The sequence below is a fragment of the Aulonocara stuartgranti genome (assembly GCF_965226115.1).
Source record: "Aulonocara stuartgranti genome assembly, chromosome: 16".
In the NCBI taxonomy this organism is placed as follows: domain Eukaryota; kingdom Metazoa; phylum Chordata; class Actinopteri; order Cichliformes; family Cichlidae; genus Aulonocara; species Aulonocara stuartgranti.
In genome coordinates, this window is record NC_138952.1 from 15,357,691 (window position 1) to 15,372,168 (window position 14,478).

Here is a 14,478-nt window from a genome sequence, read left to right on the forward strand (position 1 = left end):
ATAATTGTGTTGTGTATAAATATTGTGACAACCCTAGTTGGGGAAATACACATGTTATTTGCACCTACTTGCAGTAGGTATGCTAAATAAATGGGCCTGTGGTGAGAAAAGTTCAGTTTTCGTAATTTTGTTGTGAGACTAGGGCAAAACTTGCTTTAAAACCTACAAAGTCATAATCAGTTGTTGGAAGGTGTTGCTTTGCATCTCATTGGGGCAATGATAAGCTACACTGTATTGTGTTTGGATCCAGTTAAAGGAAGATGGGGAAACTGGACAAACCAGCTTTAATTTGGATTTCTACGGTTGTCGGTTATCTCAGACAAAGATTTAGCTGTTGTATGGTTGTCAGACAGGCTGGATGACCTAAAAAAAAAAAAAGGGTGTCTATTGTGTTCACACAAACTAAAGACTACTTCCCTTGTGAAATACTCTTCAGACTTATTTTGGTTCCTCTAGACATATGAGTGTGTAATTTTTAAGCCTTGCTCCATTTATAGTGCTTATGGCCTTCGGCTTGTGTGTCATGCTCGCATGTAAAGCGCTTGTTTATTTGCAAAGGAATTTTTTGCATTGCTTTCACATGATCCAGGTCAAAGTAGACAGTGATTTTTCTCAATACTCCTTCCAAATAAGGTTGGAAAATTATTTTTTGTTGCTTTTTTTTTTCTTGTCTTTTCTTGTTCGGGCTACAAAAAAATGTGAACTTGTTGCCAGCTGACTTCATTCTCCATTGACATATTTGATTAGTAAAGTACATTCTTGGTGTACCTTAACCCCCTTTTTTCATCTCTCTTCTCCGCAGTGCTCTCTGACTAGCCAGGGCATCAGCCCCTGCTCCACACTAACAAGCAGCACGGCGTCTCCCAGCACTGACAGCCCATGTTCCACCCTAAACAGCACCGCGAGCCGTCCCCCACTCAGCCGCTCCAGCCCCTGTGGGACCATCACCAGCCCCAGTTCCACGCTAGAGAGCAAGGACAGTGGGATCATAGGTGAGGAAGAAAAGCCTGTTTAATAGCTCCCACATTATTCTCAGATTGCAACTTTTATGGTACAAGAAAAAGGTTTAGTTTTTAATAACAATGCACGCCATACATGTCATCTAGAAATATAATTCAGTTTATTTAAACTAATTAGATTTTATTCAAGTAAAATCTAAGTCTCATTTTTGCATTTTTGATTTTTCTATCATCTTGGGATTTTTAGACTTTAGATTAGCTGTTTGTGTCGTCAGTGGCGAAAATGCTGAATGTCCATGTTTCTGTGCTCTGTAGTGAACAATGGGTAACAAGCCATTAGTAGATCCAGTCAATCATTTCTAAGCTGCTTGTTTGAAAAGAACCCCTCGTGCAGTTTATCCTGCAGTCGCATTACCACAGCTAACTTTTCCCCTTCTCGTGGAGCAGTGGCATCTTGTTCAAGTTGATTGAATTACTTGTTTCTTTCATTGTTTAGTTTGAGATGATTCACTGAATTCTTTTTAAAAAAGTTTAATGTGAACTTTCTTTTTAAAAGACTGCTGCCTGTGGGCGTTTGCCGTTTCTACCTACTGACACAGCTCAGGTCCTCAAAGGTGGCCTGTAGAGTTTTGACCTGATGCTGATCTGTGAAGCAATGTTTGCATAAGTGGTATTGCACTGATGCCTGGCTGCACTAATGTGCAAATTAATATAATGTTGCTCCAAAATGTGTATGCCAGCTAAAGATGTAACACCATTGTAGTTATTAAAGATGACTGGTTTTTTAAGGAAGCAAAAGAAGATCAGATCAGATGAGCATGATGTGTCTATTGGAAACAAGTTCAAAGAATTGCCTAATGATGAGTTGCTGTGCATCCACACTGCCTGACATATTTTACCTTTACAAATAAAGCAGGTACAACAGATTCATATACCAAAACAAATGTCAGGAACTTCACCAGATCACAGGGCATTGATCCTTTCTCTCTCTCGCTTTTTTTTTTTTTTTACTCATCTCTGGAATTTTTCTTTTGTGTTGATCTTTACTCATACCAAGGCTGCTGGCTTGGGGCTGGCTATGAGCTCTGGATAGCTTTCACTTTAACAACATCTTCTTCTTCCTTACCTTCTTTAAAATATTCAATGTTCAGCTGGGTGAGGGTGATTTAAGGGTCTGTGGAGTTTGATGTTGGAAACACAGTGAGGCGGTTTGCCTCTAACAACAGGTTAGTGTGTGTCTGTGAGTGTGTGTGCCTATATGTCTGTGGCACTGTGCACATATATGAAACTAGCTGGCTTGTAATCAGACATACTGGAAGCTGATCAGCCAGTCACTACTCCATGTCGAGAAGTTGAATATCGTCTGATTCCGATCCCTGGCCAGTTGATCGGTCCATTTGTACTTTGTACTAAGGATCTGACAGATTAAACAACATTTAATGTCGACTTTGAAGGATATTTGAATACTCTTTACGGGGTAATGTGTACAGAAGTTCAGGGTTGCGCTGTATGCATTTAAAAATGTCTTACTTTGTTCATAATCTAGCAGCTATACACAGGTCAGAGGTGGAAGTAGGTGGCACTTAAATTTCATTTAAATGAATGGTCTTTGATTAAACTGTTACTTTTCACATCATCTCTTTTAATCCAAATTACATAAATCTAAAAAAGAAATTTTCAGTGAAAATAATTTCTTTTGTGCATAGCTCAGAAATATGGCCTCACCATTGCCTCCTCATTTAGTTTGCATGGACCTGTGCAAATTAGTCCCCACCTCACCCTTTCAACCATGTGTCCTGCATGACTGAGCAGCTTGGTGCGAGATGCACTAGTAGCACAGCTCATAGCAATGACAAAAATGTAACACCAGCCTCCAATTTATCACTTGTAGCTTACCAGTGCCTGCACTGGTTTCTGGGTTTGATGAGAACATTAATAATACCAACAGCTCTGCTGATTCCTTAGTAGTCTATTAGTTTGCACTTTAGCATGGACACCCAGTCCCCTTTGCAGCATTGCTTATAATCACTAATCACTTCCTGTGAAGCTCTTCTAATTTTAATTTGCAATCTGACTTGCTTCATCTGCACTATGAGTTAGAACAAAGAAAACACACCTGTGCAGTGTCAGTCACTACTCGTTGTGTGAAACCTTTTGGGATCGAATACCATCTGTGTCACATTATATTCATCCTTCCCCATGTACGTCATTGGGTTTAGACAGAGCTGTATCGGCATGAGACGGCGTTAAGGTGACAGTTGCCACAGTGTGACGTTGTGCTGTATCTGTAGTAATAGCCCTAAAAGACGTCAGGGGATTTACTCAAGCTGACAGGAAGATGGCATAGTCTATTGATGCATTAATTCAACTGCCGTTTCTACTCACAAAGCCTCCAGTGCCTATAAAAATGCTGGGATTCCATTCTGAGTGAGGAATGAATAGCAAATTGTAACTCTATGATGCTGTATTTATCCACTGTTGAACCCCCCCCCCTTTTTTTTTTTTTTCCCCTGACTGCACTCCTAGACTAGAGGACAGGGTGCCAGATTTTAAACTTTTCCCTTGCCCTTATATTTGTCTGATATTCTTGAACTAATAAGAATATCGGACTTGCTGATGAAAATTATAGTTATGCAGGAGAAAGTAATGCATGCCAAAGCAAGATCCAACACAACAATTTGGATTTCCAATACTCCAGAGTTGACATAAATGATTACCATGATTCAGTCATTCTGCCCCCCAAAGCAATATCATTGCTAACGTGCTGAATAATTTATGTAAGCTGCGATATAGTATCTTCCAGCTTGCAGCTTTGACACCACCCAGGATAAGATGTGCACTGGTGCCAAATGTGTTGCTGTCAGTTGCACGCAATTACGTTACTTTAGTTAACTCAAAATGAGTTTTGTGAGAGAATGCCATCTCTGCAAGTGTGGTTGTTAACTTCAGTAAGCAGGTTTCAGGAAAGTTAGCGAAACGAGCTGGTATGAAGTAAAGTCATGCTGCATAAAACCCAGTTCTTAATGGAAATCGGTGCCTCCGTCTCTCTCAGCTCTTTGCTGTGGTCACAGACAGATTGCTGGGAGGGTGCATTAGCTGCTCAAACCCACAGACCCACACAGACATGCAGAAAGTAACACTAGTTGTGCATCAAAATCTGTCAGTAATGAAGACGTTATGAGCAACTATCAAACACCTGAACTTTGAAACGGACAGAACACAGTTTTGCAGAAATGCAGCATGTGCTATAACTATGGTCAGCTTGTTTTCCTTTCTTGATCCCTAATTCTACGACCCCTTTATTGTACACCCATTACAAACTATGAAATGCCATGTGCATGTAATTTTCGAGTCTAATTAGCTGTGTTTAGCTATCCTTTGAAGCTGTGACTGACTGGCTGCTTCACTGCTAACAGCAGATTCTTGAGCTGTATCTGCAGCAGAGCGATGTTAAATTAAATTGTTACATCGGTGACTATGGCATGCTAGTCTGCTATGTACTTGAGTGGGCGGGTGGAGTGTTTTTGGGAAGGGGGTGTAAAGTACCACTGGTCTACAACATCCCACCCACACTCCTTAATAAAATTGTGCAGGAAGGAAAAGAAAGAACAAAGTCACAGTGCGTCCACAAGTCAGACTGATGCCTGTGATTAATGTTCTCTGTTCTTTGAAGTTTCACTTTGACTCTGATTTCAGAAGCACATTAATTTGGCTTTGTTTTGCATTAAAAGCTCCTTGATGGAATTAGTGAGACTTTGCAATGTCTTAACATTTACAAAACCGCTCCCTCAGAAGGTCCTTCACGAGGGGCCTGGACTTGACTGCATGTAGTTGTTTATAAAATAAAAATTCAAATTTTCACTAAGCTTGAATAAATAATTACATATTCTTCTTAGCAAGGTCCTGTAGTTTAGCCAGTCAGATCACGATGACTTTTAATGCCGTGGTCCGAGCAGGGTTTATCGTGACTGCTGCCATGAGAGGACTTCATGTTTGCCCAGGAAACCAGCGCAGGAATCACAGGGTCCAAGATGTGTTTGTTGTATTAATATTAGTGGTGATGCAACGTGCTGCGCCATTATGAAATCCAGATTAGTAGTGTGTGATGCAAACATGGCCAGCTGGCTGGCCGGCTCCAGTCCACTAACAGTGCTGATGTTCCTGTATCCAGCTGCCTGTCATCATGGAGAGTTAGTCCTTTCCTTTGCTTTTAAGATTGTGGTAGGTCGCTGTGTTGGCTCGAGGGGAGATTAAAGGAGTTCTTCTTCTAGAAGAGACACCTGTCTAAACTGAAGGGGTAAAAAAAAAATGTCCATGTTTGGTTTTATATTGTTATTCCTGCTCTTTTGCATTTTCCCCTCCGACTAGTTGTTGCAGTTGCTGTTTGCACTGGATGATTCCAAATCATTCAAACGCTGATTCTTAACAATAACAATACATTACGTTCTATAAATCTGTGCAATATTACTTTCCGAGTTTCACGAGTATAGGAAGACGATCGCTGTAAATATAAAATGAGCTTCTGAGAACTGTTGATAGGGCAATCAGCAAAACCACCAAGCCACTCAAAGCTGAAAGTTCCATTACAGCTCGGTGTCTCACTAGAGATTAAGACGGATAAATGTTCATCGCACATAAAGACCATTACTCAGATATATCTTGTGCCTCTTCCCCTCATTTCACCTCCCTCACTTGCTGAAAATCCCTTCTCTCTCTTTTTTTTTTTTTTTTTTAATTTAAATCTGCTCTCAGCCACCATCACTAGTTCTTCAGAGAATGATGACCGCAGCGGCTCCAGCCTGGAGTGGAGTAAAGATGGCAGCCTAAGAGGCAGCGGTCGCCATGGCCTGGCACAGAGCGTGCGGGCGGACACCTGCTCTCCTGTGGCCGAAGAAGACTCCAGCAGTGCCACAGCAACACCTGCAGACACCCCATCCAGGACAGACCAGCAGCACCCTAACATATCTGCGGGTGCTCCAGGGCCACCACACCCTCCGAGTCACTCACCTGAGGGACCCATTGCGTACCCGCCACAGACATCAGCTTCCCTCATGATGCCGAGGCCAAACTCTGTAGCAGGTAAGACTCCTTGGTTTTTGAGGTCTTGACATCTGGAGTTCAAGAAGTATACAGGAAATGCTCTGTATACTTTTCATCTGTGACTGCATTGTGTTGCCTGTCAAGATCGTAACCGTGAGATACGACCTGTGCCAGAGGCTGACATGTGGCATGTCAGTTTAATCCAAGCGAGTGACAGACACCGAAGAGTGAGAGCATCTGTAGTAGGTTTAGAAGAAATAAGAAGTCAATAGTTCAAAGAACGGACTGTGCTTTTCAGAACAGGAGTATCAAGGCAGAAGTTTGGGATTAGACAGCTGCTGTGTGGTGTGGCTCGCCACTGCCTCGCCATGTCAAACCTAAGCACACGCTCCGGTCTGGCTGATCTGTTCTGCATTCCTGCCCTGGAGCCTCCCTGTTGTGGTTCAGCTTACCATATCCACACAGCTGTCACAGTTGTTGATATTTCCCCCTTCACCCCCTTTTCCCTTATGTCTTTTCACCCATACTATTCCCAGGTCTCCTCATACCTTATTGCTTTTGACCTCGGCCTATTTTTGGTGAATCAAACAGCAGTACGTTTAGCATTTTCCTATATATAATTTTGCCTAAATGCAGTTTGTAGCTAAGCTGACAGTATGAGTCATGTACAGCTTTTATCATCCACTCACTCACCCACCTCCCTTCTTTACTCCTTATCCCATTCAGGGTTGGAGGCGTTGCCTGCAGTTTATCCTAGTGGGGTACGCCCTGGACAGGTTTGACTAGAGATGCGCAGGACCCCCCCCAAAAAAATTACCTTTCAAATGCAAAATATTATTTTTTATTACAAAAGACATGATCAAACTTTCCCTCAAGCTGCAGTAAGTTGCAAGATCTTCTCACACTTAGTTGAAAATAAAGTGCTCTGCTATTGCAAAGAGGCACAAAGAATTATACCCAGCTTTCCCTGACATACTTCACACTAGCAACATATTAGCATGTAGCTATAAGTTTGATTGCGACTATTTGCCTGTACCGCCGTGTACATGTTCCGCATGGACATAGACTCGGTGCATCTGTATTTTGACACGTAAGTGAATCTTGAACTAATCAGGAGTATATTTTATGGCTCAAATGTTAATGCAAGCTTATGCTAATGATTTTACTCCATAATTAGCAGGGCTGCCCATGCTTGTTGATAGAATGAATGTACACTTGAATAAGCGTTGACGGACCAGAGTGGTATGTTAACTGTAAGGCTGTAGAAACAAAAGAGTGAGACTACATTAGAGTCCAACTCAAAGGAGCAAACAGAAAGAGAAGAAAAGACAAACAGTTTAGAGCACAGATGAAATGTTTGTTACATTGAATTTTGAAAGCAGACAATTCTGCCAGTGAGGGAAAATCACAGCAGGGGCAACCTGGGCTGAGCTGTGAAAAGAAGCATAAAAACATGAGTGACTCAGGTCAAACACCTGGCCTAGACAGAGACGACTCAAAGTTTAAAAGACCTCATGAGACTTTTTCCTCTAGAATCTTCCTTGAATATGTTGTTTTGCTTTACCTCTTTAGTCTGTATGTAGCAGCTGCCAATGTTTTGAAGTTCAGATACTTGACTCCTGCCTCCCTTGGGTTTATTCTTGATGAAATATAGTAACAGTTCCCGTGTGTCTACTTCTAGACTGTTTTCTCTCTTTGATAAAATCTAGTCCCAGTTCCTATTCAACATACCAGAGAAATGCAACTGTGTAATGTCCACTCTAGGCCCTTACAATTAGAAGCAGGTAAGCAATTTAACTTGTGAAGGCAGTAATGGAGTAAGATGGGATGAGGACAAGCTATAGAAGAAGTAAGGAGTAGTACATGGTAGGCTCACGGTACTGATATTTCCTTGCATACCATAGCTCATAGCTTGCGCATGTATTTTACACAGTGGCCACTGCTTTGATATTTTCTGCAGCCCACAGTTGGATGTGTTGTTCCCTGATGATTCTATTGTTCCAAGAGTCCGTACCATTTTTACATCTCATCATTATTGTGTGTGACATAAACCTGGACGGTCCAGGCGCACAGTGGCTCATAAAGCTTAACAGACCAGAAAATGTTTGGCTGTTTATGTGTGTTGGTTTGCGTGTGAGCACCGGTGTGCTTGTGTCTGTCTGTCCTCCCAGAGTTTATGGGCTGATGTCATAGTTATGCAGTGTTGCCCTCTGAGACCGGCAGAACACGCACCTTAGATTGGTTCAGGCCATAAATGAAGTTGTCTCATCGCGTCCTTGATGCTCTCTCCCAGGGTTTCGTCACACAGTGTAAAATCTTTCTTGGGGTCACAGGATAGCAGAGACGGCACTTCTGTTCAAGGAAATTGTATTCGGTAAAAACCCCCAAAAAGTAACGAGTCTAAAGAAGCAATGAGAGAAAAGAAGCTACCACGGCGAAACATAATATGTATTCATCATTAGTGCATTCATTCTGTGCCAGAACCTTGGTGACTATTGTTTGTCCTGTGTTTGTGAAACAGCATCTGAGATAATGAGCTGTCTGGTTAATCTATAAATTTCTCTTTATTTTATTGATAGATATTAAATAGGAGCACAGAGATTAAAGGCAGAAGCAAACAAATAATCATGAGTTCATTTAGGGCATAATTGCTTCATGCTACAGTATTGCTATTAGTTTTTAATTTTATCTTATGATTATCTCCACCAAAAAGACAAGGTGCTGGAAACATTCCTCAGAGTGATTGAAATTATGGCATGATATAGTTGCTGCTCATCCATGATGTGAATCTCCTGTTTCACTACATCCCAAAGGTGCTCTATTGGATTGAGATCTGGTGACTGTGGAGGTAGAGTGAGTACTGTAAACTCGTTTTTATAGACAGAAGATGAGTACACTTTGGACACAAGGGATCGACATGGTTAGCAACAATACTCAGGTGGCCTGTGGCATTTAAAACCATGTTCAGTTGGTACTAACAGGCTAAAAAGTGCAGAGAACCACCACCAAGAATGGATCAATGCTTTCATGTTGTTTAAGCTAAATTCTCACCTTAAGCATTCAAGTGTCACAGCAGAAATCAAGACTCACCAGACAGTTGTTTGTAAAATGGCTCGTTGTTGGACAAAGGTCACACTTTCTTAGTGTCAGAGTGTATTTTGGCCATCTGTCTGATGCCGATCAACAGATGCATTGCTGGGCCTCTTGAAGTCTCCGTAATTATGTAGAAGGAATGTCTGCATATTGCTGAGAACTGTCGTTTGCACTGCCTTGATGTTGCATGTAGCGTGGGTGTCCCTAGGTTTTGGTGGGAGCGCCACTTTTTGGTGCCAACATGTCCTGTGACAAATTGCACAAATGTTACAAGAACAACATGAATTCATTTAGATTTGTCTTTAGCAGAGCTTTATATTAGGGATTGTATATTACTGTCCACCTCCTAAAGGAAACTGTTTGCTGCTGAGGCAGATTTAAAAGGTTGTTAAAATTGTTACTGATTTTCATCTGGCATCGAAATATTGCATTTAAAGATCTAATACGTGAAATAATCTACGTGTAATCATGTTTACAACAGCTGTTCATTAAATCTAACAAACGTGGCAGGTGCATTGGGTGTAAGATGCACTAAGAGCCTGAAATAAATGGGAACAGCTTTTTCCCGGGCTTCCAGGTGCTTTGTGAACTTCTCTATATCAGTTTCTGTGAAAGTGAAGCCAGTCTGCCCTGTTTCCCCCAAATAGTTCCATCAAACCAAAAAGCAGTGCTGTGGTAAATTAAACTTGATGTCAAATTTCAGCATCAGGATTAGTAATAAGCACTTGTAAATTAACTCTATGCTCTGGTGTTTTCTTTGTTTTATTATTTGCAATCCACTATTTACATCTATCTGTCGCCTCTATTGTAAGATCTTCTGTATAAACTAGAGTTGTTGATGGAATTTCACCTCCTCTCTGAGGTGATATACTCAGTTTATAAGAATCCTAATTTTGAGTAATTGGAGTTGAGCTTTTTTCTTTTTTCCTCTATAAAGGCTTACAGAGTCAAAGGGCCATATTAGTGTTGGCCACTGGAATTCCATGGTTTTGAAATCTTAGCCTGAGCTGCTTGTGGTTGGGTTTCTCAGACAGGGAGATTTGAGTGAGGGTCACCGTGGCGGAGGAATGGTGCTACAATGCTTGTGTGGTGTTTAGCTATTCAGCAGAGCTTTGTGGTTTGAGACAAAGTCAGGTATGGCGCACTCATTGCTCGCTTGTACTCCAAAGTCATACATTCCTCTGGCAAAGCTCGTGCGCCGGGCTCTCTTCACGAATGATAACGGAGCCAAGACTGTGGACTGCAGGCAAATTCGAGGATATGTTGTTTGTCTACTAAAACACTGATGAGGTAACATCTGAATGCTTTTGTGTTTTATTAGAACGACTAAAATCATCTTAACCTTTTCCACATAAATACAACCTATGATTTAAAGATGTTTGCAAAGGTCACACAGTAATTACAAACTCATAAAGTGGCGTAGCCCTTAAATTTAATAATCTCACACTGATTTATCTCATTTGCTCTCATTTGCTGTCTTTCCCGGTAGTTTCTGAGACCATGTGGTCTATTGTGTTGTTTTAGGCTGTGTGATCATGTTTAAAGACATGCCAACAGTGTGTGTGCGATGTCTCCAGGTAGACACGGGAGTCACTTCTGCTTCTGGCTTCATGTATATATTGATCTGTTTAGTGCAGAGTTTAAAATGAAAACAAAAAGAGGAAAGAAAGCCCATTCATTTTCTCGAGCATGAAAAGGTCACAGAGAAATCTTCTAACGTGCCCTTTTTTCAGAGAATTGTTTGGTCCAGCTGTCACAGCAGGAGAAAAATAAAATCTGTTACAGATCAATCCGTTTGAAAGCCCCTTTTAAAATTGTGCTCGGCACTCCATTGACAGATTAGGGCTTATCAAATGCCCAATCTTAAAAGGAACAGAGCGTTAGCTAACCACAGAGGCATTTATATATATGAAATAGCTTATGGAGCAGTTACAGTGGTGGTTTGTTTTTTTTAAAGTAAATGTTGTTGATCTTAGCATAAGGCTATGCAATTATTACAATAATAATTATCCCTTAATATTTACCACATCACATTTTGGGTTATTTAGACCAAAATACTCAATTCTGCTCTACAAGGGCCTGATATCCACTTATGAGGACATTATACTGCTACTGTTCTCTCAAAATTTTAAACTAATATCCTCATATGTGGCTCTTATTTTTCAAAAAAAAAACAAAAATAAGGTTAAAAAGAAAATCTGGTAATTCTTTGTTTTTACATTCATCGGGCCCCAATGTGACCAAATATCAAAGAGAAATTAAAAATGCATGCCGTGGAAGAGTTCGGGTCTTAGGAGTAATTGGCAGACAAATGGACCAAACATCAGTGCGTGCTGATATCAGCCTCTTTGCAAATAAAACAACGTTTATTGATATGAGGGATCAGATTTTCTCATTTGTGTCTGAATGTTCAAACGTTCGTCATGAAAAGCTATTAAGGCGTGTTTATACCAGCAAAATCAAACCAAATAAAAGGAAAATGGGTATTTGCATTGGCTATAAGCCGAGAACAGCCAAGAACTGATTTATTCATACAAAATCACAAAATGGGTAAAGTGTAACTGGCTACTATAAAAACAGGAAGATATGTGAAGGGAGTATTTGACTCCCTTCTCCTCTTTAGTAGATTCACCTTGTAAGGAGGCGAGAGGGAGTCAAGTTGGGGAGGGAGGGTGGGGGTGGTTAGAGCAAAGGAGCTCAGTCCTCTTCTCTGTTCTGTCATGGGAAACACAGAACAGGGGGTTTTCAAAGGGCAGATCTGCCCGAGGAAAAAAGAATCCCATTTTCATCAGAATACAGTCTTGACACATTTGTGCAGCTTCAAAGTGACTGCAAGTGCAGACTTCAAGGTATCATATGTATGTTTTATCAATGAGTAGAGGTGAGGAAGAATAGGAGGGAACTCGGGAGTAAAAAGAGGAGAAGAAATGAAGGGGAGGATTTGAGGGATGAGGAGGAATCGTGTGGGAAATCTTGGCCTTGGGAAAAAATGTTGATAACGACTCAACAAAAGAGAAATGTAGTTATGGTGCTGGGTGCGCTGTCTGCCACGGACGTGAATCAAGGAGTCTATGCAGCTATGCAGCTCCTTTAGCAAGTCAAATTCGGTATTACGTGTCTGTTGAATAAAGCTCTACTGTGCTATTTCTTTTATTCCATGCAAAACAAAGAAGGAAGGGGGGAAAATAGACTGACATCTTGCGGCCCTCCTATGTCAGCATGAGGATTTAGTGGCGATTTGTTGCATAAAGCTGATTTTTCTCTTTATTCTCTTTTGAGTCTTGTCCATACCTCCCACAAAATCCACGTGATACTCTTTGTTGCACTCATTTATGAGTCTGCTGCTTTTTCGCCTTCATTTTTTCCACATTCCCCTCTTTTAACCCCATCTCTGTGCAGTCTGGATTGTTGATTAATACTGCAGCCGTTGGATAACAAACTTTAATCAACCACTGCGAAGTGAATCTCTTGGTTTTCCGTTTATATTTCCTCTAATATTCTCAATTTCCCCCTCTGCTGCTTGCATACCGAGTTATTTATGTGTGTGTGTGTACGTGCAGCATGTGGACAGAGATGATGTACGCATACGTGTTAAAATTGTAGAGAGGGTGATGCTCTGTTGGAAGGCAGCGCGTTCATTTAGCAAGTGCCTAATGCTGTGGGTGCTGTGACTGACTGAACACTAGAGAGGAAGCAGCCAAGCACTCGGCTCGGCTGCCAGAGTGCCGGCATGGGAGCACCGGGGTGGAGGAATCGCTTTTGTGCCCTCGTCCACTGGGAACACTCTCCAGAGATTTAGCTGTGAGTTTACACCCTGCCTACTTGACTGTATGCCTGCCCAAGTATCTCGTCACTGGGGAGATAGAGAGGGCTTTGAGAATTCCCACCATCCTTCCTTGCTTTGGTCTTAGATGTAAGTAGTTGTAGCTGATGAAAAGTGGCATTTGCTTTACAGCAAAAGGTCTTCCAGGTCATGCGCGTTTGCTTTTATTGTTTTCTTTTCTCTTTGTTTGCAATTCCTTAAGCTTTATCCAGTGTAGATGTTTGTGTATGCACAATGCACTGCAGTAAAAGTAACATCAGGCCCTTCTCCTGTTCCAGTCAAAGTTGCGTTGATGGCAGCTTCCTCAGTTCCCGTTGCCAGCAGACCGGTTTTAATTAGCGGGACATTCCGGAGAGTAAGTTAGCGACCGAGTGAGGGAGTGAAGTGAGCGTTAGTGACAGTCTTTCCCAGCTGATATTGATAAAGAAGAAGAAGAGAGGCTTTGATTCTGCTCTTCACTAAGCCCAGGAGAGCGTGGATCGCAACGGCGATAGCATAGTTGAAAAACGAGCAGCAGTTGGAGGAGAGGCCTCGCCGCACTAATGCACATTTTTATTATGTTAACAGACCGTGTCTTAGACTTCAAATTAAAAGCTGAGTTGTAATCACTGGCTCATCAAGTGGTTTTAATCTGTAGACTAGTAGTTTCAGGAGATATCCTGTGTTTGGGGATGGAAATCATTGCCTGCTTTGAGACTTGTTCTCTCTCTGCTTCAAAATGAAGCTAAATCCTAATGAAATCTCAGTAGATTTGAACTCCATAACAACTCAAGTTGTGATCTGGTTTTAATTAATTTTATTATTTCATTTCACGTCAAATGACTTACAGATATTGTAGTTTGTAGTACACAAAAGTCCTGAGATTACACCTGTGCGTCCTGTAGATTGACAGTGATGAGTGCCAAACCCGCGGTGAAGCATTTCTATAACTCGTTGTAGTTTTATGAAAGGTAAAGGTAATCTGCCCTCTCCGTACAGCCTAGCAGGCGTGCTTGTGGGGATGGACCTCTCATTGCTATATCGTGTCCAGCTGTCAGCTCAAATCAAAGAGAATCGGTGCATATTGCTCTTGACTTTAGAATACTGCTATTCTTCCTGCCACAGTATATGCTGGTAGCTGCTCACACTGCCCCTGCAAATGTCAGAGTGCACTGGCTTTGTTCTTTCCTCACTCATCCACCCTCAGACATGGCATAAGTGCCACAAGGTTTTACTCTAGTGTGTGTTTCTGTCTTTCTCTTTATAGTTGTGATGACAAATGTACTCGGGAGGTACTAGACTGTCAGCTTCACTCTTTGTGTGTGTGTGTGTCTTCTCTCTTGTCTACAGCCACCAGTTCCACAAAGCTTGAAGACCTGAGCTTTCTTGATGAACAGCGCAATACCCCCCTCCGGACATCCATTCGCCTACCCTGGCATAATACAGGAGGAAGGCCCCCTCAGGACGCTAAAGGTGACTGGGCTATTCATACTACTGCTGTAGGCACTCAGGGGAGATATTTGTAAAATAAACGTGTAAAATATCGCAGTACATAGGATAATGTTATGTGGTATGACTCTGAAA

At 41.6% G+C, this 14,478-nt stretch overlaps 1 protein-coding gene across 5 annotated transcripts in view; it reads left to right on the top strand.

The window, feature by feature from the left end:
* Positions 1-14,478, top strand: part of tanc1b (tetratricopeptide repeat, ankyrin repeat and coiled-coil containing 1b) — a 115,953-nt gene that overhangs the window by 61,769 nt on the left and 39,706 nt on the right. For all 5 annotated transcript variants that reach the window (XM_082507214.1, XM_082507213.1, XM_082507211.1 and 2 more), the window contains 3 exons: positions 803-992; positions 5,712-6,038; positions 14,245-14,367. In XM_082507214.1, coding sequence (XP_082363340.1) covers positions 803-992; positions 5,712-6,038; positions 14,245-14,367 — 640 coding nt within the window. The remainder of the gene's footprint in view (positions 1-802; positions 993-5,711; positions 6,039-14,244; positions 14,368-14,478) is intronic.